At 42.9% G+C, this 25800-nt stretch overlaps 1 protein-coding gene across 3 annotated transcripts in view; it reads right to left on the reverse strand.

Moving 5' to 3' along the window:
• Positions 1-25800, reverse strand: part of DPP6 (dipeptidyl peptidase like 6) — a 1252024-nt gene that overhangs the window by 968324 nt on the left and 257900 nt on the right. Inside the window, exon 1 of one of the 3 annotated variants that reach the window (XM_070077270.1) lies at positions 8920-9965. The exons of the other annotated variants lie outside the window; for them this stretch is intronic. Coding sequence (XP_069933371.1) covers positions 8920-8988 — 69 coding nt within the window. The 5' untranslated portion in view covers positions 8989-9965. Of the gene's footprint in view, positions 1-8919; positions 9966-25800 lie in introns of those variants that run through there. 3 annotated transcript variants of the gene reach the window in all.

Genomic DNA, 25800 nt, shown 5'->3' on the forward strand with positions numbered 1-25800 from the left:
TGGGAGAACATTCTCCCAGAAGGGTGATGGGGTGCTCTCTGTGTTCCCGGAGGAGTCGCTAAGACGAACCCTGAATTGCTGCAGAGCCTCCATCATGATGTGCAGGGTATCTGGTCCTACTCCGTGTCCCGCCGCGGAGCACATCTGCAAGGCAGGCAGGAGGGAGGGAGGAAGGCAGAGGTGGAAGGTGGCGGGCAGCATTCTCAGGCATCCTGCCACCCCAGCTCTCAGAGTGAGGAATCAATTCCTCTCCATTGCATTGTTTCCAGATCCCCAGCCTTGATGGGGTCCACCCACAGTAAGGCTGGGTCTCTCCACTTAGTCCACCCAGACTCACAAGCTAATCCTGTTTGGAAGCACTCTATAGACATATAAAAAATAATAATTTTCTAGGTTTCTAGGTATTTCTTAATTGATTCAAGGTGATGACTAAAATTAACCATGTCATCTAGGAAGACAACAGCAGCCAACAAAGATATCCTATATGAAAGGTATCCCCACCTTGCAATCTGCCTATCCTCTCCTTCCTTGTCCTCTCCCTTGGTTGAATCTCTGGGTCTGGGCCTGATGCTGTGCATAACACAAGCATCGTGTGTCCGCATGGTTCAGACCCTGGGTCCCCGGTCACACAGCCTGACCTGCTACCTAAATGACCTTGGGTAAGTCACTTAGGCTTTCATCTATGAAAGGAAAATAGCAGTCATATCTGGTCATAGAATTATTTGGATTGCATCAATGAATATATATATAGAAGCATACCTGACACATAAGTGCCCAGGAAATGTTAGCTATCATTAATATTTTTTTCTCTTATTCCAAATCTGTCTTATTAAATATGAAAATGCAGAAATCAAAATACCTTCCCAAGGTCAGGAAATTCAATTCTTCTGAACCAACCCTCGGTACTAACCCTGTGAAGTCAATAGCAGGGTACCTGGCCCTGCATGTGCAGGGAGTATATAATCTATTTGACAGCAGGTAAGCCGTTATCTAGAACTTGTCTGCACCAACAATTGTGTATCAGGATCTTAAAAGAAACTGCAGTGGATCATTGATCCCAGCCTTCTACTGGCAGACAGGGAACTACAGTCTTTCTAGGTGCAGATGGCTCACAATTTGCATGAAGCTATTGAGGAAGCACAGCTCCATCTATTTCCTGGTACCTGCTCTAAGTTTTATGGCTCCTTGAGGGGAGCTGTACTCCAGCGTCTTGATTTGAAATGAAAATGTCAAAATATTTTCTGTCTGTGAAACAATGTTTAGGTTCTTTAGTAATTTTCCTCAGTGGTTCTGACAATTACAAAAAATAGATCTGGTGCTAAAAGGAAATACCTTCATGCCCAGAATCTACTCATTTCCTTTCTACTTTAAATGTGCAGTGAGTGTATTGTAAACATTGCAAGGCAAAGTTACTTATTTTCCCAACTATTTTATATACATTTTCTGCCTCTGGGGAGTTAGGTTCTGGGAAAATATGACTCTCTTGTTGCCTGATTCTCCTTTTAGATGAGGTTTGGGCTGCTCACACTGTGTTTGAGGACACAACGGACTCTAATTGTAGCTTACATGCGTATGGAGGAAGCTTAACTCTTCCTGCAGACAACATCAGTCATTGATCATGTTCAATAACTTAGAAGTCCCATGACAGCTTCTTGTCTCCTACTCTGAGAACTCTCTACAGTTTTTAAGTTAATGAACAAAAAGTAAACTTTTGTGAATATAGAGGCACTATTTATTGACTCTCCAAGCATGGGACTATTTATTCAAGGAATTCTAAGCACTGGAGTAAGGTTGGAGTGCGATGAAAAGCAAGACACATACAGTCCTGTCTTCCTGTTGTTCACAGTCTAAGAAGAAGGACAGATAAATTTTACAAGCATGGATTGCTATGAAGGCCTTAACAGGGGACTCAGGGTGGTGGACACATTTAACTTGTAGGAGATATTCTTCAAAAATACAAGTGCTACTAAGGAAGAATCATAATCACTTCCCATCTCACTGTAAGTAAGTGGTTTCTATTCTGGGTTTTTCATAACATTGTCTCCACTAATTTATTTAGACCCATGACTATAGTTTGCTGTCATGTCCCTGGTTATTATAGTGTAGAACAAGGTGATCAAAGTACACATCCAGAGATTTCCCAGTGTTACTCCAAAGCACAAATTGCATTTTAGGAACTGAGATGATAGTTCCCCTCGTATATTTTTCTACAGCCTAAGGATATGATGTAGAACAATTTTACAAAATAATATCTGTGGTTGCTGAGAACAAATATTATATTACTACATTCTTAAAGTATGCAGTTTGAATATAGACTATTTGACTGAAGATTTATAAATTTACATGTCAGCTATTTCCTGCACATTTTGTTACATGTTTTTGGAAGGGTCTCTGCACAGCTAGTTTCTAACGTCTTTCTCTTCTCAACTTTGTGGAGTTGAACTTACACTTTAACGTTTCTTGCTCTCACTTTCCTAAACTGTGAAATGACAGATGCTAGATTAGATGCTGCAGCTGTTCCTTCCACTTTTCACATTCTATGATTCCATGGGAGAACAGAATGCAACCGGGACACTTCTGCTTCTACTGAGAGATCCTCACGGTGCCAGTCCTTTCTGCATTTCTTACGGTTCCTTCTTACGTCCTTTGATCAGAGAGGTCTTCTCTGACACTGATTTCTGAAATTACGATTCCCCACCACTCCCTATCCCTTTATTTTTCCCTCTAACGTTCATCACTACCTGACAAGCATTTATTTTTATTTCCACTTCTTTTATTAAAATGTAAGTGACATTAGCACAGACGTATCTCTTTTGTATACTGCTATATCCCAGCACCTGAACAGAGTTGGGTGTAATGGATGTCCAGTAATTATTTGTTGTTGATGTTTGATAAATGAATTTGCCCTATCTGACTGTCAGTTGCCTGATTTTTTTTTTTTGTGGCACCAAAGATAAAGGTAAAACTGCATTTACATGAGCATCATCAGTTTGTTTGAATACAAAACAGGTAGACTGTATTTATGTGTGTGTGTGTGTATGTATGTCTTCACACTCACAGAGTAAGAATAAAAAGATCTCTATTATAGGGAAGTAAACTACAGAAACAAGGAAACAAGCCTGCCATAATCAGCGTAGACGATCAATAAAATATGTGATGAACGGAACTGACTTATAAACTGTGTTTTATTCGCTCACATACCAGATAAACAAGATTCTACTGAAGGCCCAGGCATAATCGGAAATGGCTATTTAAAAATAGAATAACCAAGTTCCCAGTTTGATCTCAGCTCAGAGCAGTTCCTGTAAGTACACTGGGATTCCACACTTGAATAAGAAAGTCAGAAAGGGAACAGTAGTCCAGAAGCCAGCCAGGGGAGAGGAGGCACCACTGATCATTCTAGGGTGAGAGTTGAGTTCTACAATGACTTCATTTCCTGGTGAGGACCAAGCCATGACTTCCATGATGGGCACTGGTGGGTTCTGTTGCCATGAGGTAGTAATGAATTTCTGAAATTCAATATTCAGACCTCCTTAAGTAGCCATGGTGGAATTAAATGGACAACCTAGAGTGATTATAGGCATGAGAGAAAGATAGAGGCATATGGATTTTTTTTTTAATTCAAAGGGAGTATTGCCTTTCAGAAAAGTTACCTTTCATTTAGTTCAGTGACCCTGTCACAGTTGAGGACACTTTTGTTCTGCAGGTAATTCCAAAAGAAATTCAACCTTCATAAAACAGACATAGACACAATCATTTCCTGACTTTGAGGGCAACTATATTTTGAAAGCCAGACCTCATGTTATCCATTTTGAGTCTACTTTATTTATTATTTTAGGCACTGAGTTACTTTTAGTCTTTCTAGATGCCAAAAAAATTATCCATTGGGGTTGATTAAAAATTTTGGTGACCTTAAAGCTGTTCAAAGAGCTTGGAAGGAAATTACTCAAGAGGACTATCAATGGAAATGAGTTAGGAGGGGAAAATGCATGTTCTGGTACCTACCTTACTGGTTTATTTGGGGGGGGGGTACTCTCACAGATCATTTATAATGCTATAGTTATAAAACATTTATACACAAGAAGATTGCTTATTCCAATTAATCCTAAGGCTTTAAAAAATCAAGGGCATACTGGGTTCCAGGAAATAAACTATGCATTGGATTTAAGCAACATAAACTATGACACATTGCAACCTTTGTGGAATATTGCCTACTTAGACACAAAGACTTCGAGGTTTTTGTCAATGCTCCCTTGTGTTGCTAAATGGCACAGCTGATGCATGCCATGAGGGTTTGGAAGCAGCAATGATCACTGTGGCCTTAGCACGTCAAAGGCTTCGTGGAGGAAATGGGGCTTCACCTGGATCCTGAAGATGGGTAGAGTTTAGGCAAGAGGAAGTGCCAGTGCTTCTCCTTTGGCACATGTAGTCACTCTTAGAATTGTTTTTTCTGCTTTGCATTTAATTGCAGTTAGGCAGTGATTCAAAATGTTCATGGAAAGTATAATAAAATATAAATTTATTTGGGTGCAAAACTTTTGAAATCTATGCAGATTTTTTATTTAACACATTTCCATGAATTTTTGAAGACCTCCCATATGAATGGCTTTCCAAAATTTTTTAGCTCCAGAATAAATTTATATTTTCCTCCCACTTTCCATGAACTTTTTGAAATACCCCCCTATATCAATATATGCTGATGCTACATTCTAAAGAAAGTTTTTTATGAAATATGTTATCAAGCACATCATCCCCTGAATTTCTGTGTTGTATTTGCATCTGCTTTCTTTATCCCTCCTTAAAAGAACCCTTGAGAGAAACTGTCCTCCAGTTTCAATAGCAGGAGGCTGCTTGTAAATAGTTGATTTGTTTGTGTCAGGTGGCTTTCCCTCCTTCCTACGGCTATTGGGAGGCTTGATCCATTAAGCTAACTCCTGTAATCCAAGCATCCTGTATGGGCACCGGTTCATGTCCCAGCTGCTCCACTTCAGATTCAGCTCCCTGATAATGCTCCTGGGAAAGCAGTGGAGGATAGTTCAAGTGCTTGGAACCCTGCCACCACATGTGAGACCTAGATTAAGCTCCTGGCTTCTGGCTTGGGCCTGGCCTACCGCTGGCCATTGTGGCCATTCAGGGAGTGAACCAGCAGATGGAAGATATCTCTCTGTCTCTTACTCTCTCTGTAACTCTGCCTTTCAAATAAATAAAGAACTCATGTAAACAATGGACATTATCTCAAGAGATAAATATGAAAGGTGAGAATTTTAGGTACAGGTAGGGCCTTTGTAGGCAAAAGAACTGCATTGTAGAAGCAGGGAGACAGGAGCCAACAGTTTCTGAGAAGCAAAGTGAAACATCCAATTTCATTGCAGTGCTCACTGTATGCAGAGGATGAGGGGAACAGTGATAGCATAATTAGAGCACAAAAGGTTGCATCAATTCTGGAATTAAATTTTTAGTCCTGCTCTATGGGACTAGACATTCCCACGGTGGTCCCATAGCAGTAGATGGGTTGGCTCAGACCTTGGAGACGAGAACAGCAGACATGGAGCTTACTGGGAGACATCCCAGTAATGGGGGAACGCCAGTGACGGCAAGGGGGAGAAAGAGAGTTTATTAGAGGATGCCACACTTACGGTGAAGAAGGGACTGATGGGACATGGCCACTGACTGTATATAGGGAATAAAAGATAATTTAACAGTGTTAAAAATGAATAACTGAAAGAATGAGGATTTCCATAAAAATCAGAAGGAGGAAATAGGAACTAGTGTATGTGAAGGAATCCTACTGAGTTATTGATGGCAAGACATGGACAGGAAATTGGTGTAGTGCTTAGAAGATGATGGCAAATGAGAAACTAGAACGATTAGCAAAGTGGAGACAGCCCCACAGATCTGAGCGGTATGTGAACCAAAGATGGGGAATGTGTGCGGAGAAAGAGAGGGGGAGAAAGGATTGCAGTACGAAGCAGCTGTAAGGTTCGGGGTTTAAAAGAACCTTTTGGCGCCTCAGCAGTGGAGTCCACATGCTGCCCACAGACTGACTGATGGGCAGTGAGTGACTCAGGGGCTGTGTCCTCACGAGAGATCTCCTGGACATAGACTGAGCACATAGATGATTGGGCCAAATAGAAATGCAAAGGCAGGGGCATGCAGAGCCCAGCAGCTGTAAGTAAATGCACATTAGTGTAACCCCTGGAAAGAAGACGGGAAATATCCCTGCTTCATAAGTCCAATTCTTCATTTCTTTTTAAACAATAGCATCATTTTTAAAATCACAAATGCATTTTATTTTATTATGATTACTAAAAAGTTATTGAGAGAAATTCTGATATCTTTGCTTGAGTGTTTATTTTCTTCGAAGACTGCAAACTCTTTAATTCAGGAAAATAAAAGTAAGAACTAGAGTTTCCCCCTATTTTCTTGTTGAAAAAAGCACCCAAAAAGATCTCTCTAAAATACATATAAGTAGTTTTGCCAGAGTCAACAAAACACCCTCTTCAAGTAAACATCTAAAGATATAGAAGTGGAAATGGTAACTACCCAGATTTGGTCATTGTACATTGCACACGTCTATCAAATTATCACATAAGTGCACATAATTAAAATTTTAAAATAAGTAAAAAAACCTAAAACTCAGTATGAACTTTTGAATAGAGTATGAAAAATGTTCAACCCTTATAAACTTTTCTTTTTTTGACTTGTCTGAAAATGCTCCTTTCTTCTGATGGGCACATCTCTATTCTTTAGAGCTTATTTGTAACATCTGGAATGTTGTGAAAAATTAAAGTTACATTGTTGTTGTGGGGTGGGGGGAGACCCAGGAGTTACCTTCTTCCCAAAGCTGGCACATGTTCTAATGTTCTCCTTTATCCTTCCAGCCACCCATTCTGCCTGCTGACTGTCTGATTGCTTTTAGGAGAGCAGCGGGTTTTTCTTGGCTTGACCTTCCTTCTCCCCTCTTCTAAGGAAACTGTATCCTCTCTAGGGATGGTAGGTGCCACTGCACATCTCTCCTGGGCTTTGTATTCTCACGCTTTATGACCAGAAACATTCTTGACAGCTTAATAACCCAGAAAGGATGACAAATTTGAATCAATTTTCAGTAAGTGAGGAGAAATTCCCAAATAGGACCCAACCACTATCTCTCTGCAATGTAATAAACTTGGAAGTCACTCATGAGCTTGCAAATTACGTGTTAAATACACAGTTCCTCCATTATTCTCTGAGCCCCCAGCTATAACACCTGGAGACGTTCACTGGAGGAAGGGTTCCCATTTTCCTGCCAAAATTGCCATCAATTAAAAAACGAGGAGAATCTGCCTGTCCTGGAGCACCAGGGCTATTAGAAATTGCTCAGGTGAAGAATCCATTCCATTCTAAGGAGTCATCCTATGGCTCCCAATCAGTAAGAATCAGTACTTAAAGCAAGGTAAAATAATGCCACTCTAAGCTTTCTTCCCCAGTACACATCCCTTTTGTAAACTGCCTATTGGAAGTGGTTTCAACTCCCTGGTAAAAGGGAAAAAAGTGAAAAGGGTTATTCTTTTTCAGCACTGAAATGGTTATTCTTCCCTCTGCTCCTCTGGCTCCTCTTGGGTGGGAGGGGGATATCTCTGGCATACTGAGCTCACTGTCAGAATTCAGGAGCAAGACACTAGGACCTGTGTGGGTGGCACAGGGGTACGGTTTCTGAGGGGTGGAATGTCTTGCTGGAGCCAGGTTGGGTGGGGCCACCCAGCACCCGGCAGGTGAGCTGGGCTCTAAGTCGCCACACTGCAGCGACTTCAATAGTGGTCCCTGCTCTCAGTCTGACGACACTTGGGCAAACCATGTGTCCTACCAGCATCCCTCATGTACCCACTCCTTCCTACCACTGCACCGCACTCGGCATTTCCCACATTCTCAGGCTCTCCCTGGAGAGGTCACAGCCTGAGGCTTTTCTGGAGACTCCATCACCCCACCCCACCCGTGAGTGTGCCCCTCCCCCTCCCCACCACAGCCCAGGTCCTGCTTCCTGCACACCTGGGCAAGGTGAAGATGTGCACAGTGTGCTATGGAGCTCCTGGAAGGAGCAGCAAGGCAGGAAGACCTTCAGCTCCCTCCTCGAATGCCCTTACCCCCCGCACACCTCCTGGACTAGTATACACACACTCACACACTCACTGGCACCCACACCCAGGGCCACTGCCCTCTTTGCCCCAGCCTCTCCACTCCAAGCCTCCAGGTGGCTGCCTCTGACCCGGGTGAGGGAAGGGCGCCCTTGAGAAATGGGAGGCACAAATCCATACTCCCCCCAGGTTAAAATGCTGATTTCGTTGTTCTGCGCACAGACACCCCTGTTTAATGAATTGAGTAATTCATCTCCCACCCCTTACCACCTCACGGCTCGCCGCTTCGCTTCCATACATCACACTCGCTACCTGTTTTGCTGACTCCTCGCTTTATGTCTTGGGAAAGCAATGCAATCTCCATAGTAATTTGGAGTTCACAGAAACTGCGTTTCCAGGATTCGTGTATCCATCTGCCTTTTTGCTGGAGCCTCACTAATCCCTCATATCCCTTGTTTCCCATGCACATTGAGAAACCCTTCCCTTGCCACCCTCAGCCCACCCAATGGGCTGTGATCAGGATGCGTCCGGAACTCCCCTTCCTCCCAGCTCCACGCCGGCTTGCTCAATGAAAGCATCCCTGCTGCCCTCCTAGAGTGGTGGCTGGCAAAGTCTGCCCTCCTGTCTCTGGTCCCTCCTCCTGCCTTGGCACGCTGGGAAGCATTCAAGTTTTAACAAAGGGTGGCTGGAATCAGAAGTTTTAGAAGAACTGAGGAGGGAGAACACAAACCTCAGTAAGTCTCATTCCAAAGGAATAAAGGTAAGAATTGTCCATCTCTTCCCCTCTCCACACACACATACTCCTTACCAGCATGGTGGGAAAGCCAGAAGACACAGTGGTATCCACTTTCTGATGTGCTGCCACCAGGAGGGACATGGTGGTCCTCCCGGTGCACACCCCTCACCAGCATCCAGACCCCAGGAGCTCCCGACTCGTCCACTCCGGCACCGTCAGTCCTCCTGGCCAGGAAGTGGAGCAGAAGCCGCCAGCTCCTTGTCATCCTCACCGTGATGCATCGCCCTTCCAGGCCCTCCCTCCCTCCTCCCCCAAGGGAACAAGAGAAGGGGGAAAACCACCCACCTAAGCCCGAGTTCACGAAGAAAATCCCATCCTCGCTCTCTGGGACTCTCCAGGGACAAAGGGTAATTAGGGAGCAGTTGCTGAGCAGCTGGAGACGTGTTCTGGGATTGGCTTCTAAGGTTCAGGTCCCTGTGCCCCAATTTAGCTCCTTCTGGCATCCTCTCTTCCCCCTCTGCTCACTTCCTCTCCTCCAAACTCATCTCTCCAAGCAGTTCCATGCTGACCGGTGACAAAGCACCCCACATATGTATGCTGCTGCCTCGCTCCTCATAAATTATAGCAAGTTCCCCAGACGAAGGCCCCTTGGCTCTGAAGGAGGATGCATTTTATTTATGCTGCACTTACACACCTGCATATTGAACTCTATATTTAAATCAGACAACAAATCAATGGAAACAGATTGAGAAAGTTCTGTGCATCCTCCCCAGGCACAGTGCCCCACAACCCGCTGCTGGGCTCTGCAGTGATGGCTCGCTGGCTGAGGTCAGCCTTCCGTACCGCCTCCCACTGCTCTGCTTCAGGGTTTAGAAGAGTATTGCAAGACGTCCAGAGAAAGTGGAATGGGACTGGCATTTCATTTGGTTTTCTGAGAGCAAGACAGAATGAATGATGGCCTGACTTCACTCCTTCTCGTGTTTGTTAATAGCTAGATTGGGACTCTCCCCCAGTCCCTCCATGCTGAGAGCAAATAAGTTTCCAACAGGAGTTTTGTTCTAACATTGTGGGAAACATACCTACAAGGAAATCACTTTTTTTTTTTTTTTTTTTTTTTTGACAGGCAGAGTAGACAGTGAGAGAGAGAGACAGAGAGAAAGGTCTTCCTTTTGCCATTGGTTTACCCTCCAATGGCCGCCGCGGCTGACTCACTGCGGCCAGTGCATCACGCTGATCCGAAGCCAGGAGCCAGGTGCCTCTCCTGGTCTCCCATGGGGTGCAGGGCCCAAGGACCTGGGCCATCCTCCACTGCACTCCCTGGCCACAGCAGAGAGCTGGCCTGGAAGAGGGGCAACCGGGACAGAATCCGGCACCCCGACCGGGACTAGAACCGGGTGTGCCGGCGCCGCAAGGCGGAGGATTAGCCTAGTGAGCCGTGGCGCCGGCCGGAAATCACATTTAAGCTGGAGTCACTACTCTAAGAGCTTTCTACAGTGGAACAGCAGACACTTGGAAAGATTTTAAAAACAACCAAACATATATTCTTCTCCCCTTTGAGGATTTTTATTTCTAATCATGAATGAATTAGTAATGCTATGAAATTCAGAGGAATTGCATCTTGGTGCATTACAACTTTTGCCAAACAATAAAAAAAAAAAAAAAAAAACATGCAAACACATTTTAAAATCTATTTTCCAAATAATAGGTGCCTACCTAAAATTGAAATCAAACCTCATTCTGGGAAAACTGTGACTTTACTATAAACTCCTTTGATAGGAAACCTTTTATTTCCCCAAATCTTCAGGTTAATTATATGACTCAGGGGCCATCAGTAACCTGTATGGGCACAGGTTCGAGTCCTGGCTGCTCCACTGCCAATCCAACTCCCTGCTAATGTGCCTGGGAAAGCAGTAGAGGATGGCCCACGTCCTTGAGCCCCTGCACCTACATGGGAGACCTGGAAGAAGTTCCTGGTTCCTGGCGTCAAGATGAGCCCAGCTCTGGCCATTATGGTCATTTGGGGAGTGAACCAGCAGTTGGAAGATCTCTCTCTCTTTCAAATAAATAAATCTAAAAAGAATTTTATGACTCAACTTGGACTTTTCAGGTACCCATGATGGGACTACCTCTGTGCTAGGTGCTCTTAGAATAAATAAACACTGGGATATGAATTCCCTTTGCCTCAAGAACTTATAGTCCACCTGACCAGTTTTTTTCCCCAAAAAAAGTCTATAGTGAGTGTTTCTGGCTGAAATTTAAATTATCTATGAAATTTTTAATATGAATTTAGCTATGGCTGAAAAATAATTTGCAGGATTTAAAAGGAAAAGCTCATCAGTGATTCCAGCTAAAATGTGAATTCAGTGTTTTGGTGTCTCATTGACCTCAACGCACATTGCACTCTATTCTAGAATGATTTCCACGATTGCCTGCTTCCTTCACTGGCTGACCGACTAATGACTCCTTTCAAGTTTGGACTGAGGCAAGGAGTTTGAATTCCTTCTCTTTGCTCAGTGTTTCTTTAGGGCAACTCTCTGGTTTTTTGTTTGTTTGTTTGTTTGTTTCCCCCCACTGGCTGGGTCACAGCTTAATTATGAATACTACATCCAGTTTGAGAACAGCAGAAATGAGATGAACAGATTTTGGAAGGAGTTCAGAAGAAGTCATAAAAATTTAGTATGATAACATTTCTCTACTTAGACAGACAAAAGGCCCTAAGAATTATTGGGGAAGACCCAATTGCAAGGAGTGAGTTTAAAAGCAATTTTTTTACTTGAAGCCTTCTTTAAAGAGTAACAAATAGATGCCTTTTCTATTTCCAATGACTCAAAAGAAAAGAACTTGGTTTGAATTTCAGCAGAAAAGATGTAGGTCAGACATGAGCAGCCATTGCAACACTGCAACCAAAGGATTTTTCTCCCTTTTTGTCTTTGGAGTTTTACAAAAATATAGAGGGTGTCTGTTTTTTTTTTTTTTTTTTTGAAATAGAAGTTAGTATCTATCTTTGTGATTATTCAAAAGCCTAGAAATCAGAGATGGTTATAGATTACATCATCTGTGTTTTTATATGTTCTTCTTGAGAACTTGTTTCTCAAAACATAAATACAGACATGAAATAGAAACCTTCCCTTTTCATAGCCAGGTTCTTATTATTTTATATATATATAATATAAATATATATTATAATATTTTACCTGGAAATATATAGATTTTCCAGAAATCCCCTCAAATCATTTCAAATAGATTATAATCTCAGAATCCCAATTTCACCAATTTTAGAGTAATAAGAAACTTTCATTCTCTCCATCTTCCTCAAGTCATCTAACACAGTGTATAAGCAATGTAGTTACGGATTCCCTGAAATGTTACGTAGTCTGGTTTTTGCTCTCTGCTATTCTGCATCACTGTTCAGTCTGCACTAGAATACTAAATGTTCAGCTTTTCTATTGGATTTAGAGAATATCTGTCCATAAATCCCTTGAATGTGAAAGTAAATTAAAGGCAAAATATGACAAAACTCCACCCTGTTCTTTCCACAGTCCCATCAGCAGCATCAGGACAAAGAAGAAACCTTTTCCTCTTTGGCCTGGGAGAATGGGGCTGTATGACATTGCAAATGACAACAAGTTGGTCACATGCGCAACATGGAGGTGCCTTGGGCCACCAGGGGAGCAGCATTGTTAGTCTTTCACAGCTTTCTGTTCCCAGCTCATGTGGAGCAGAAGAGGCTGACCTGAAACTCTCAGCTGACGCTCTCCCTCTAAAGTGAGCAGAGTCTGAAGACACAGAGATGGACGCACAAATCTGGTGGGTCCCTCCCAATCCCCATCCATCCCTCCCCAGAGTCTTTGTCTCTGCTTTCAAGGCATCCTGCCCCCTCTGAACCATCCAGGAGATCCACTCAGTGTCCGGCAGGCCATGTGGACTTTGAAACTAGGATCTCCACTCTCATCAGAAGATGCAAAGATGTGCCACATGGACAATTCAGTGTAACAGTCAGTCAGCCCTGCAGCTAATCCTCTGGTTCACCTGCTACCCAATACAGGGACTGGCAGGGTGGATGCCCAGTAAGGCATGATAAACTGAAAGAAAGACACTTTTAACTTGTGGGATGAAGAAGCATTAGGTCTTTTTATCCATGGCACTGAATGTGTGCAGTGCAAGTGTTCTTTTCTCAAAGACACAGAATAAATGGCAGATATAAGACTTAGAATTTTCCCATTCAAACCTCCTTGTCACACACCATAACTTTGCTCTTAAGGGGAGAGGGTCATAGAAACCAAAAAGGAGGTCAGAATGCACTATATCTTAACAGTTTGTATTACAAGAGCTTGAATTACAATATAATGCCCTCATGAGGAAATTCACAAAAGAAAGAACAAAATGGATATTGCAAATGGTACCAGGACACTGTGCTTTGCCTATGATATCTTCCTAGTTGATATGAAAATGCAAAAATGAGTAGAACAGGAGTCCATTTTTCTGTAATGTTCATCTTGCTGCAGCAGAAGTTGAGAATAATTCCCCCATTGTTGCACCTGTTCAGAGGCAGTCAAATACACAAGGAGTTCATACTACTTCTTACAATCTCAGGATTTGCTAGGGCAGAGACAAAAAATCTTGGGAAAACTCCCAACCTCTTCCTGCTTCCACATGTCTTAATATTTGTCTTGATTTCTGGTGATACTGTTCACATGACAGGAATTCCAAATGTTCATGAAAAATGCCTATTATGATACATAAAAATTCACAGAAAATGAAACTAAAAGATAAGTTTAGGGGCCAGGCTTAGTGGGTTCAGCTGTTGCCTACAATGCCAACATCCCATATGAGCACCTGTTCAAGTTCTGGCTGCTCCACTTTCAGTTCAACTCCCTGCTAATGCACTTGCAAAAGCAGCAGATGATGGCCCAAGTCCTTGGCACCTGCCACCTACATGGGAGGCCTAGATGGAGTTCCAGGTTCCTGGCTTTGGTCTGATCTAGCTCCAGCTGTTTTGGCCATTTGGGGAGTGAACCAGCAGATAGAAGATCTCTCTCTCTCTCTCTATCTCTCTCTCTGGGGCTTTGCCTTTCAAACAAATATATCTTAACCCCCCCCACACACACACAACCTATTGATACCTACTTATGAGAGCTACCATATTAGGCTTTGAACAATGAGTAGAGGGGAGGACAGAGAGCAGGGAAAAAAGAAAGAAAACTTGGAAATTGTTTAAGGTACTTGGGAAACATCTGGAAAAGAATCAGAAACCACCACAGTTGAGGAGAGGCGTGGGAAAGTGAGAAGCTTGCGCACGATGAGCAGCAGAGCAGTGAGTGCTGGCTCCTGGGCAGGACAAGGGATGCCTCCTAGCAGGAGGTCCCAGTGGGACCTACTGTGCAGAGAGCCCAGCTCACAGCCCCTGGCATGCTTGCCAACTCTTTGAGATGCTTATGAGCAGCACCCATCTGACACTTTCCTTCCAAGCCCAGCAACCTGGTCCCTAGGAACATCCACTTGTTGATCAAGTGCCTCATGATGGTTTCCAGGCAGCAGAGCTCTGGAAGACAGTTATCCTTTTGCTTTTTCCATCTTCATCAAAAGCGTTTACTCCCCTCCCAAACTGATTAAACCTCAGACTGTTTACTGTAAAATTACTTCAAAGGGATACTTTGATTGAAGTTCTTATTTTAACAAAATACATTTTCCATTAGAACCATTTAAACATAGACATGCTCTTTTAGTAAAATATGTTCATGATGCCTTCCAGGTCCTCAAAGGATAAGACTGAAATACCACAGAGAACTTTAAACCATGTTGACTGTAGGCATGAGTACAATTGGTTGTTGACCATTGTTAGTTGAATCAGATTTCTTCATAGTTATCTGTTATGGGAATGTCTTCAAGAAGATTTGTAAAGCCAGCCCAGGGGCAGGCATTTTGCACAGAATTTAAGATGCGAGCTGAGATGCTCCCATTCCATTTGGAGTGCTTGGGTTAGATTCTGGGCTTTGCCCCTGATTCTAGCTTCCTGGTAATTGACATTCTGGGAAGCAGTAGATCAAAGTAGCTGGGTGTCCACCACCAACATGGGAGACTTAGAATGAGTTCCCATCTCAATCAGGCCTGGTTGTTGCAGTCATGTGGGAATAACCCAGAGCTCTGTTGTCTCTTTCTCCCTCTCTTTCTCCCTGCCTCTAAAATAAATATATAAAAAAATAAAAATTTAAAGCTGGCCAAGACACCTCAGTGTTAAAGGCTAGAAAATTCCAGGGTCTCTAAATTTCCTTTATATTCTACACTCTCCTCCCTATATCCTAGAATACTGACTTCTTTTTGTTTTACAAAAAATTGACTCAGGCTCTTGGCTTGTCTCTGTTAGTAAAATGGTGCTGTCTTACTTGTGGCACCATCTATGCCCCAGACGCCATCTTAGGCTCTGGCCCCCATCATCACCTTGCACAGTAAGCTTCAGTCCTAAGTCCCAACCACAGTAATGGGATTCACTACTCCTACTTCCCTGCCCCTGCAAACGTGTAACAGGACCTGCTTCCCACACATGTGCTCTTTCTCTCTCCCAATCTCTCTTTCTTCTTCATCCCTCCATCCAGCCTGTCAGGCTTCTCCTACCTGACAATAAACCCTTCCCTTAACTCCAGTGTTTGGTGTGTTTTGTGAAGGCCTTACCTTGGTGCCGTGACTCAGATCCAGGCTCTCCCATTGACCTTGCTCTCCCCTTGGGGATTTGAGCTACTTTGGGATCCCGCCAACCACAAAACACACCCCCAGACCTCCTGCCATGCCACCAAATGCTCCATGAGGTAAGACGGGTGGGTGGAGGATCCTTTCAATATGACTTTCTAGGGGTTGTGGTTCTACTCCACTGAAGTCCTCGTACCAGGCACCACAACCCCCGCGGCCCCATGCCCCTCTGGACCCACACTGTATCCTGGGCAACCGCGGGTGTGAGTGACGACTCAACCCCTGCTTCCCTTCTATGGGCTAAGCCCTGGGCTCCAGGTGGGTGTGTGGGTGAGGACCTCTGCTTTCTGTTCCCATATCCTCCCATCAGACAGCTGTGATCACAGGGACCCCACCAATCTGACTCTGCAGGTCACCCAGGGAGCTGCTTCTTCCTGCGTTCCGTCTTATCCTCCTCCTGACAATCAGTCCACGTTTGACCCTGACACTACTCAAGATCTTTATCACTTCTGTGAGCATTTGGAAAAGTGGAAGAGGATTTCCTTTATCCAAGCCTTCTATCTCCACCCGTGTTCTCCAGCTCAAGCTCTTAACTTCCCAAGCTTTTGCTAAAAAGCCAAAACTCCAGCTTTCACTGTCTCACTCACTGTATCTCCTCCTTCCATCCGGGAATTCCAACCTTTATCTCAGAACCAGTCCCTGTCCAAAGTCTACTCCCCCTGCTTATCTTATGCTCCTCTCTAACGCCCTCCTCCCAGAGAAACAAAGGCAAGTTTGGGAACAGGCTGTATCCATGCCATCACCCTCCAGCCCTCATCCTCCAACTTGTCCTTGCCCTTCCCTGTCTTGTTCCAATTTTACCCCAAGAACACCAAGGGAACGGTGCTTCCCATCCTTCCGAGCTCCCAGTTGACAACCAAACAAAGTGGCATCCACCCTTTTGAGGGCTCTTTTGTTTTCATCATGAGCAACCCATACAGGATAATCAGGTCTTTTGAGGGGTTTCTGGCCTGTTAGGGTGTGGGCTGAAAACTGCATATTGTTATTCCTTCCTTAGTAATCTGTGAGACTGGCCACAGCCTGGAGTGTTGCTTCCATACCTCCCCAGGTCTCCCCAGTTCCTGTAAACTCCATTTCCTGGTTCCATTAGTGAGCCTTTCCTAGACTGGCCCTTCAAACCAGCAAGCTTACCAGGTTAACTACCATTTCCAGACATATCTCCTTTTCCCTAATTGCCCTTTATTGCCCTATCAGATTCTCCTCCTTAGGAATCTCGGGGGGCAGGGTGGGCCTACTTGCTCTGGTGGATGCCCTCTCCCACAAAACCTGACGTAATGGTGAAAAATTTCCAATGGCCTTTTTGTCCCTTACACAGCAGCCCCTAGCCCATAGTCACCCTTGAGTACTGTCTGGCAGCTGCCTGAACTTTTGTTTCAGGGGCAATCCCAAGTAGCTTACTGTTGACTAGGGAGGGCATCATTGGCCCAAGGTATTCTTTGGGTATAAGGAAAACTAAATTCAAATTCAGATAGAATCTAAAAGGATGTCTGGTAAATAATAATCTCATGCATGAGAAATTGGCTCAACTGTAACTGGACACTGGGTTAAAGAAATTTCTCTTTTAAATCTAGGAAGATCACTGCCTTTAAAAATAAAATACTTCTTTTTGCCTTGTTGAACTTGTTTTGCAATTTATTTTAACAGGTTTCCAATGATATAGCAATGGGTAATCCATACTTGATGATATATAATTGGTAATCAGTACTCCTTATAGCCCCTAAGGTGTATTTTGCAACCTCTGGTTTAACATCACTGATGTATAGCTAGAGTTTCACAAAAAGGAGTAGAATTTGACATAAATGTAATTTTGACCTTAATTCAGAAAGAATTATGACATAATACCAGCATCTTCAGTCATCCAGGTGTAATTGCTAAATGTAAATTGGGTAAAGGCAAATGAGATAAATGTGTCTAAATGTAAATATTGGTACTCAACACCTTATATTCTATAGAAAACTCTTTGGGTTTGCTAACATGTTTTCATAGATTGTCCATATGAAAATAGTTTAACACTGTTTGAAAGTAACTAAGGTTGAAATTTGATATGTTATCTTATTTAGAAAATGTTGTCTTCTATCAGTCTATTCTTCTTTGACACAAAACTAGAATCTGATCCTCTGTTAAAGCAATGAGGTTTTCTGCATGTATGTCAGTAAATATTTTGAAATTGTCTTAAAAATCTGTTTAAAAACTGCAACATCTCTGTTTCATAGTTTTGTTTAATTGGTGATTCTCTGTCAGTTTTCTAGCCAGCTCCAGTAAGCTATTTTATCTTCCCTAGTTCTGAACCTGTTAAAACTGCTCCAAGTTATGTGATACGATTCCATGTCCCAGCTCTTAAATTTAAGGTTTTATTTCCAATTTTTGGAAAAACCAAAGAGACACAGATTTTGTGTTCTGTTAAAGTAATCTATTATGTGGGGCTGGTGCTGTGGCACAGCAGGTTAAAGACCTGGCCGGAAGTCCTGGCATCCTATATGGGCACTGGTTCGAGACCTGGCTGCTCCATTTCCAAACCAGCTCTCTGCTATGGCCTGGGAAAGCAATAGAAAATGGCCCGAGTCCTTGGACCCCTGTGCACACGTTGGAGACCCGGAAGAAGCTCCTGGCTCCTGGCTCCTGGCTCCTGGCTCCGGATCAGCACAGCTCTGGCCATTGCAGCCAACTGGGGAGTGAACCAGTGGATGGAAGACTCTCTCTCTGCCTCTCCTTCTCTCTCTTTGTACCTCTAACTTTCAAATAAATAAATCAATCTTTTTTTAAAAAAAGTAATCTATTATGTTCTCTTAATGTTTCTGTTAAGTTCAGATTGTTTAAAACAGCTGAGTTTTGGTTTGTTAAGTATATATTTATTCTAAAATATTTGAGTAATCACTTTGTAACAGTGATCAAATCTAATCTATATTATGTTGTGATGTTAATGGATCCTATTTCTACAAGATATTTTAAACTTCCTTGGCATCCTTGATAGGCATTCCAAAAAAAAAAAAAAAAAAAAAAAAAAAAAGCAAAGTTCCAAATTCTCTGGACTTTGATAGTTCCAGTTGGGCTCCTGGAACTATCAAAGGATATATGTCTCTCATCTTGTAGAGACACCAACTAATAAGGCTATTTGGATTATATTACAGGTACTGCCAAGATGTGAAGTGGTGCTAAATCTTAAGTCATGGAAATGTAAAGTGATACTGATACAAATTTCCAAAAGTGAAAAAGTTTAATGATTTTGTGTTACCAAATGTGATGGTTCTCTTAATGAGAAAGGCCCAGAGGTCTAAAAGGAATAAATGTTTTGTAAAATCCTATAGGTGCTTTCAAAAGTACTGTGTGGAGTAAGCAAGTACCTCCTATTGGTTGATGAGTTTATCATTTTAAGCATGGCTATTTAAAGTGTTTTGTCATCTGCAGTGTTGTATATCAGATTTGCTGCTCATAAAACTAAAACATTGTTGGTTCTGTGTTTAGCTGTGTCCTTCTGTGGGTTCTGATGGGCTTTTCCCAGTGACTTCTATAGAATTCAGTACTTTGGGAAGCTCTGTAAGCAGATGAAGCCAATAATGCACTACAGGTTCCAACTGAGAGAAAGTATGGTTAATTGAAGTGATTAAGAACAAAAAGTAATTCGAATCAATTGGTAACTTAAAAAAAAACAGTTAAAGATTTTAAGAAGCTATTACTGAAACTGCTTTATTGTTCTATCTTGTATGGTATGTTAGACGTGCATACATATTGTATTCCACCTGGGAAAATTTATTAAGAACTCTTTTAATTGGCTTATAGATAAAATATTGCTCATAAATTTAAACTATTACATTAATTAAAGATAGCCTTTTGGTTTGTGTGACCTAAATCTCTGTACCAGAGGTTTTAAATTTATTGACATTTTTATGCTTGAGTTTGCTGGTCAAACACATTACACCATGTCAGATATTTAAGAGATATCTCCAAATACATGTACCCTTGTCTTAAAATTTATAGAAGGCATTGAACCTTCTGGTAAATGTTTTCATAAGTTATTTAACAATTAAAATTACTTGTATGCTTTCATTTGATATTGTTATTGTCAGTAAGTAGTCTGGGAAGCCTGACTCGCTCCCTTATATCTCTATTCTCTTCAATATGGGAAACTGACTCTATACTGAAGGATCTGCAGGATGTACAGTTGAATCTTTAGGCTTTATAAAAGGAATGGCTAACATTTTTCTGTAGTAACAGCGTAGCCAAAATGAGAGCTTAAATTATGCTTTCATGGCTACATTTACCTTGCCACGGGCACAGTAAACAGGCAAAACTTCCCTTTTGGAATAAAGGAAGGGAGAGAAAGTTCTACTAATGACTTCAACTTTTATATATAAGATGGTCATCATGTTTGATGCTAACCTGAGAACATAGCTTTCCTCATGGGCATTGTCTACCTCACAGAAAAACCACTATCAGAACATGCCTGTGACCATGCACTTCTAGTTTAGGCCACCAAAGATGAGAGATGGGACTTGAGCAACCCCTTGATTGCATCCTCTTAAAGGTTTCCTCTGGTCTGCTTTTAGAAAAACCAGGAAGAAGAGAACGCTAGGCATCAGAAGCAATGTGAAGATGGGTGGCAGGCCAATTAATGGCTGCTTTGCACAGTGAACTGCCCGCAAGGAGACCCAACAGGCCAGTCCACTGCAGTGGCTTTCTATGTGGAAATCCAGGGTTCAGCAGAAGTCAGCTTATGAACAGCCTGGCAGCTCTGCCAGCCAAAAGTTGGATCACTGGAAATGGAACTGCCCTGGAGTCAAAGGACGCCCCGGTCAGAGCTACAAACCTTGTTGGCTCTCAGCTGAAATGCCCTTCACTTGGCCCAGCTTCCAGAGTAACCTCTGCTCTCAAGGGACGACCAAGAAGGGTCAGCAACACTGCAGGCAGAACTGTAAATTTCCTTTTAGAGATGCCACCTGCTTTTAGCTGGCCAGCTCTCCTCCCAGGCCAGCTAGGTAATGGAAGTCAACAGGGTGTGTTCCCTAACGAAGCTTATACCTCCCTTAGGATGCACCCCGTGTAAAGAGATAAATAGATCCGGGCTTCATAACTGTCAGGCCTTAAAAGCCCACCTGATCATTATAAGGCCCCTTCTGTCAGTTCCTATTTGCCTTTCAATCAGAAAACTTATTCGTGGTTTAGACAGCACCTTTCCTACATCCTCTAATAATGACATTGTCCTTTGTTCTAGACCCTGTCTAGCCCACTGGTGCCTCATTTCTTTGTAATCATAGCCTCTGCTCTTACATCAGTGGTTCTACTCCCGACCTGTGTGTTTTAATGGTCCTCTCCCCTACTTACTGTCATATGATTGTTCAGAATTCTACAGACAAATCCCTCTACCCGCAAGAGACAAGTGGCCTTTCTCCTACTCTTGGTTGGGATCAGCTTTGCAGGCTCTCCTCGGTAGTGATCTCAGGAACAGTTTTGGGCCACAACATCATCTCAACTCCAAAACAACTCCAGCAGTTACAAGAGGAGGTCGCTACGTCCATTGAGACCTCAGCTTATGCCATCTGAGGTCTCCAAAGCCAAATCACCTCACTAACAGGTGTAGTACTACCGAACAGACTGATTTTAACACTGTTGTTATTATGTTAACCAATCAGGCCACATAAAACCACATCCATCTAACAGTCTTCACTAGGGTACAGAGGACCCCCCACCCCCATTTCCACTCCTCTAGGAAATCTCATTACTTGGTTAATGCCACTACTGGGACCAGTGGCTACTATTCTCACTCTGGCTTTTATACTACCTTGTCTAAGTGTTTACAGGAGGTGATAATGGAATGAACCAAAGCCTTCACCAACAAAGTGGTCAACCAAATGCTGCTACAGGGATATACTCAGCTCCCCACCCAGGAGATTGAAGCTTGAGACATCACCCTGTGCCAGCAGGAAGTAGTACTAAAGACAGATCATCATCCTCCACTCCTCCTGGACTTTGGGGGCTGGTGTAATCCCATAAACACTAGCTTTATGAAAAACAAAAGGGGGAAATGTTAGTAAAATGGTGCCATCTTATCTGTGGCACCATCTATGCCCCGAACACCATCTTAGGCTCTGGCCCCTGCCGCCACCTTGCACAGTAAGCTTCAGTCCTAAGCCCAGTGGCCCAACCTCAGGTGTCCGCTCCACTGCCACCCTACTGGGATTCACTGCTCCTACTTCCCTGCCCCGTGAGAAGGTATGGCAGGATTGCTTCCCAGGAACCTGCTCTCTTTCTCTCCTGATCTCTCTCTCTCTTTCTCCTTCCTCCCTCCAGCCTGTTGGGCTTCCCCCACCCAACAATAAACCTTTCCCCTAATTCCAGTGTTTGGTATGCTTTGTGGTGGCCGTACAATCTCTCCAACCCTTTCCACTCCCATCTCCAAGCATAGCCTACACCTGACAAAGTACATGTAACAGTAACAACAATAATGGCAATAAAAGTGACAATATCTGGGCTGGCTCCGCGGCTCACTAGGCTAATCTCCACCTGGGGCGCCGGCACACCGGGTTCTAGTCCCGGTCGGGGCGCCGGATTCTGTCCGGGTTGCCCCTCTTCCAGTCCAGCTCTCTGCTGTGGCCAGGGAGTGCAGTGGAGGATGGCCCAGGTGCTTGGGCCCTGCACCCCATGGGAGACCAGGAGAAGCACCTGGCTCCTGCCATCGGATCAGCACAGTGTGCCGGCCGCAGCACGCCAGCTGTGGCGGCCATTGGAGGGTGAACCAATGGCAAAAGGAAGACCTTTCTCTTTCTCTCTCTCACTGTCCACTCTGCCTGTCAAAAAAAAAAAAAAAAAAAAAAAAAAGTGACAATATCTGAGATTTACCAAATATTTTCCGCATGCTGGGTACTTGTTAAAGAGCTTTTCAAATACCATTTTGCTTAATTGTTGAAACAACCCTCCAAAAAGATACTATTAATGTCCCCATTTTATAGATGGGAAGACTGAGACTAAAAGAGGTTCCATATATTATCCAAGAATATATATTTCCAGTGAGAGGTAGAGCCATTATATGATTTGAGGCATTTTGATTTCAAAACTTTCAGTCCTTACTCTCAATCTCTATGCTATATTGCTTTTAGCATTCTTTCCTTTTGGGAGGGGGAGGATTTGCAAAGAAGACTTTAAAAAGTTATTATCTTGACCTATAGTTCACATTTCACCATTTTGATATTGGTCAAAATAATGATGATGATGATGATGAAAATAATAATAAATAATAAAAACCTCTTCATCTGACCACAGCGTTACAGGGAAATTTCAGGGATAACAATTTGTCAAGTAAAGAAATAGAACTGTCATTCCAGTATTTTTTAGAAAATGTACATTTTTTTCTTTAAATTCAAGCTGCCTTAAATTCCCTGTAGACCCATAACAACAAGAATTTGTTCTGAAACTTGCAAGGCCTCTGGGTAAAATGATCCCCATTTTCATGAAAGATAACCTTTTGGTAAATTTTTATAAACAGAGAATCTAAAAAGTCTCTATAGGCTTAACTTCCAGGCACTTTGCTGGGGCTCTTTGTGTGTATCCTATTTCCAATGATCTGTCTTCAAAGCTGCAGCTAGGGGTGGTCACATCAACGATTCATTTCCTAAGTGAAATGATTTTCTTTGTAAACCTAAGGAATATTAAGGTTTTGTTTTTTATATTTCTTCTACTATATTTTAAATTATAAATCTGGATATACACCTAAATTCCCCAGTTTCAAGAAATTTAAGATTCCTACTGTGTATCTAGATTTTATGGCACAAAGTTACCCCCACAGCCTGCTGGTCTGGCTGGCACGTAGTAGGTATTAAATGTTGGCTAAATAAAAAGGCACATTAAGATAATTGACTCAAACTCCCTGAATTGTGATTCAAAAGTCCTAATCCAAATGTGAACCACCACATCAACAGAGTTGAATGGGCCAGTGCCTTGGGAAGTATTAGTTGTTTTCCAGTGATTAAAGCACTTGAGAGTGACAGCTTAGTTGAGTTCTGCAGAGGGCTCAGTTCTGGATTGTTGCACTAAGTGCCACCATCTCTGACTGACCTGGGAGCAGAGATTATGCTCCAAAGTAAACAGCTGACTGCCACAGAGCAGAGTGGCTCTGATCACCCAGTCCCTGGTTTCAAGTGTCAACAAAGGGCCCCTGGATGTAAGTGAGGGACAGAGTGTTCCAGCTCTTTGCAACAGAGCTTCAGGGCAGAGAGCTGGAGCCAGTCAGCCTTGGAGACAATGTAGAGACTAAATTGAAGGAATAATGGAGGAATATCTTCTTGCTTAAATTGACTTGGATACTATGTATTTATTCATTTTTTTTTTCTGTTCCCCTCTCCCTCTTCCACAATTACACACTCCCACATATTCATGATTCTGAGTCAGGGAATGGCTTGCTGACACTGAAAGCTGAAGGAAACCATTTATCTCCACCCCTCCTCCTCCAACTTTTTTGGTCACATGTAGAAATAAGTAAGTTAAAAATACTTGCTTCTTTAGAGTCTGAATGTCTGAAACTACTAAACCCCAGAGTCAGGCCTTTACATGAGAATTTGAGGAGCCCCACTCTAGTGCAGGATTAATGCCCCTTCTCTCACACGCACCAGAGCTGTCATGAGTACATTGGTGCAAGTGTCAGGTGCTCTATCAGTCTTCCAGTCTTACTGTCCAACCCATGACTAGGGAGGAATTCACAGATTTAGCTAACCCACTGGTTGATTTAAATTGTTTGCATTGTAATGTGAAGCACAACATGCATCAAGAATCCACAGAAGCGGCTGGCATCAAGGCTCAGCAGGTTAAGCCACCACCTGTGATACCAGCAACCCATCAGAACACCATTTTGAGACCTGGCAATGTGCAAAGGAAGATGGCCCATACACTTGGACCTCTGCCACCCAGGTACTTGGCTTCTGCTTGGTCCAGTCCTGGCCATTGTGGCCATTTGGGCAATGGACCAATAGATAAAACATCTCTCCCTCTCTCTCTCTCTCTCTCTCTTCCTAGCTCTCATCCCCACCCCATAAATCAACCTTTCAAAGAAAAGAATTTTTTTTTTAATATTCCACAGAAATTCCTTTCCAATCTTGCCTACAGGATCTCCATGGATTATACCTACTTGGCAAAATTTTATTGAATGTTTGAAAACCATCTCTTGATGAGGTCAGAGCAATGGCTTAATGTTTCAAGATCTTCATGAACTGTCAATATCTCATGCCAGAAAATCCCATAGCACAGCTTGATTCTGCATATGACTAATACTGCTGTTTGAATGAGGGAAAAAGAAATCCAAGGAGATTCAGCTCTATAGAAAGAATATTTAAATAAAATGGAAATAGTTATAAAGAGGAAAATGCATTCATTTTATTGCATTTTTTGTTTCCAGGCTTTTCATTGGATCTTACATATTTCTAATTTATTATCATTTTATTTCACATGCAAGACAGACAGATGGAAAGACACTGCATGTACTGGTCCACTCCCCAAGTATCTGCCCCAGCTGGGGCTGGGCTGGGGCCAGAGTCAGGAGTAGGGGATTCAATTCAGGTCACTCACATGGGTGTCAGGTAGCCAACTACTTGAGCCATCACCACGCGTCTCAGTATGATAGGAAGATACAGTCCGGTGCAGAGCTGAGAATTCTGACTTGAACTGTGAGTGTCTTAATTGCTTAGCTCAACACTCACTCCAGATTAGAATTTCTTTTCAAAGCAAATCTGCTTTCCTCTATGGCCTACCTGAAACCAAAATAACACATACAAGAAGTTTTCAAAAAGTTCATGGAAATGCACTCTATTAAAAACTAAGCATGAGGGCCAGCGCTGTGGCACAGTAGGTTAATCCTCTGCCTGCGGTGCTGTCATCCGGCGTAGGCACTGGTTCTACTCCCGCTGCTCCACTTCCAACCCAGCTCTCTGCTATGGCCTGGGAAAGCAGTAGGAGATGGCCCAAGTCCTTGGGCCCCTGCACCCACGTGGGAGACCTGGAAGAAACTGCTGGTTCCTGGATTCGGATCAGCTCAGCTCTGGCCATTGTGGACAATTGGGGAGTGAACAAACAGAAGGAAGACCTCTCTCTGTCTCTCCCTTTCACTGTCTATAACTACCTCTCAGGTAAAAATAAATAAATGAATAAATAAATGAATAAATAAATAAAAACTAAGCATAGACTTCAAACATTTTTACATCAAAACAAACTGATATTATTTCCAATAAA

The sequence above is a fragment of the Oryctolagus cuniculus genome, chromosome 7 (assembly GCF_964237555.1).
Source record: "Oryctolagus cuniculus chromosome 7, mOryCun1.1, whole genome shotgun sequence".
Taxonomy (NCBI): Eukaryota; Metazoa; Chordata; class Mammalia; order Lagomorpha; family Leporidae; genus Oryctolagus; species Oryctolagus cuniculus.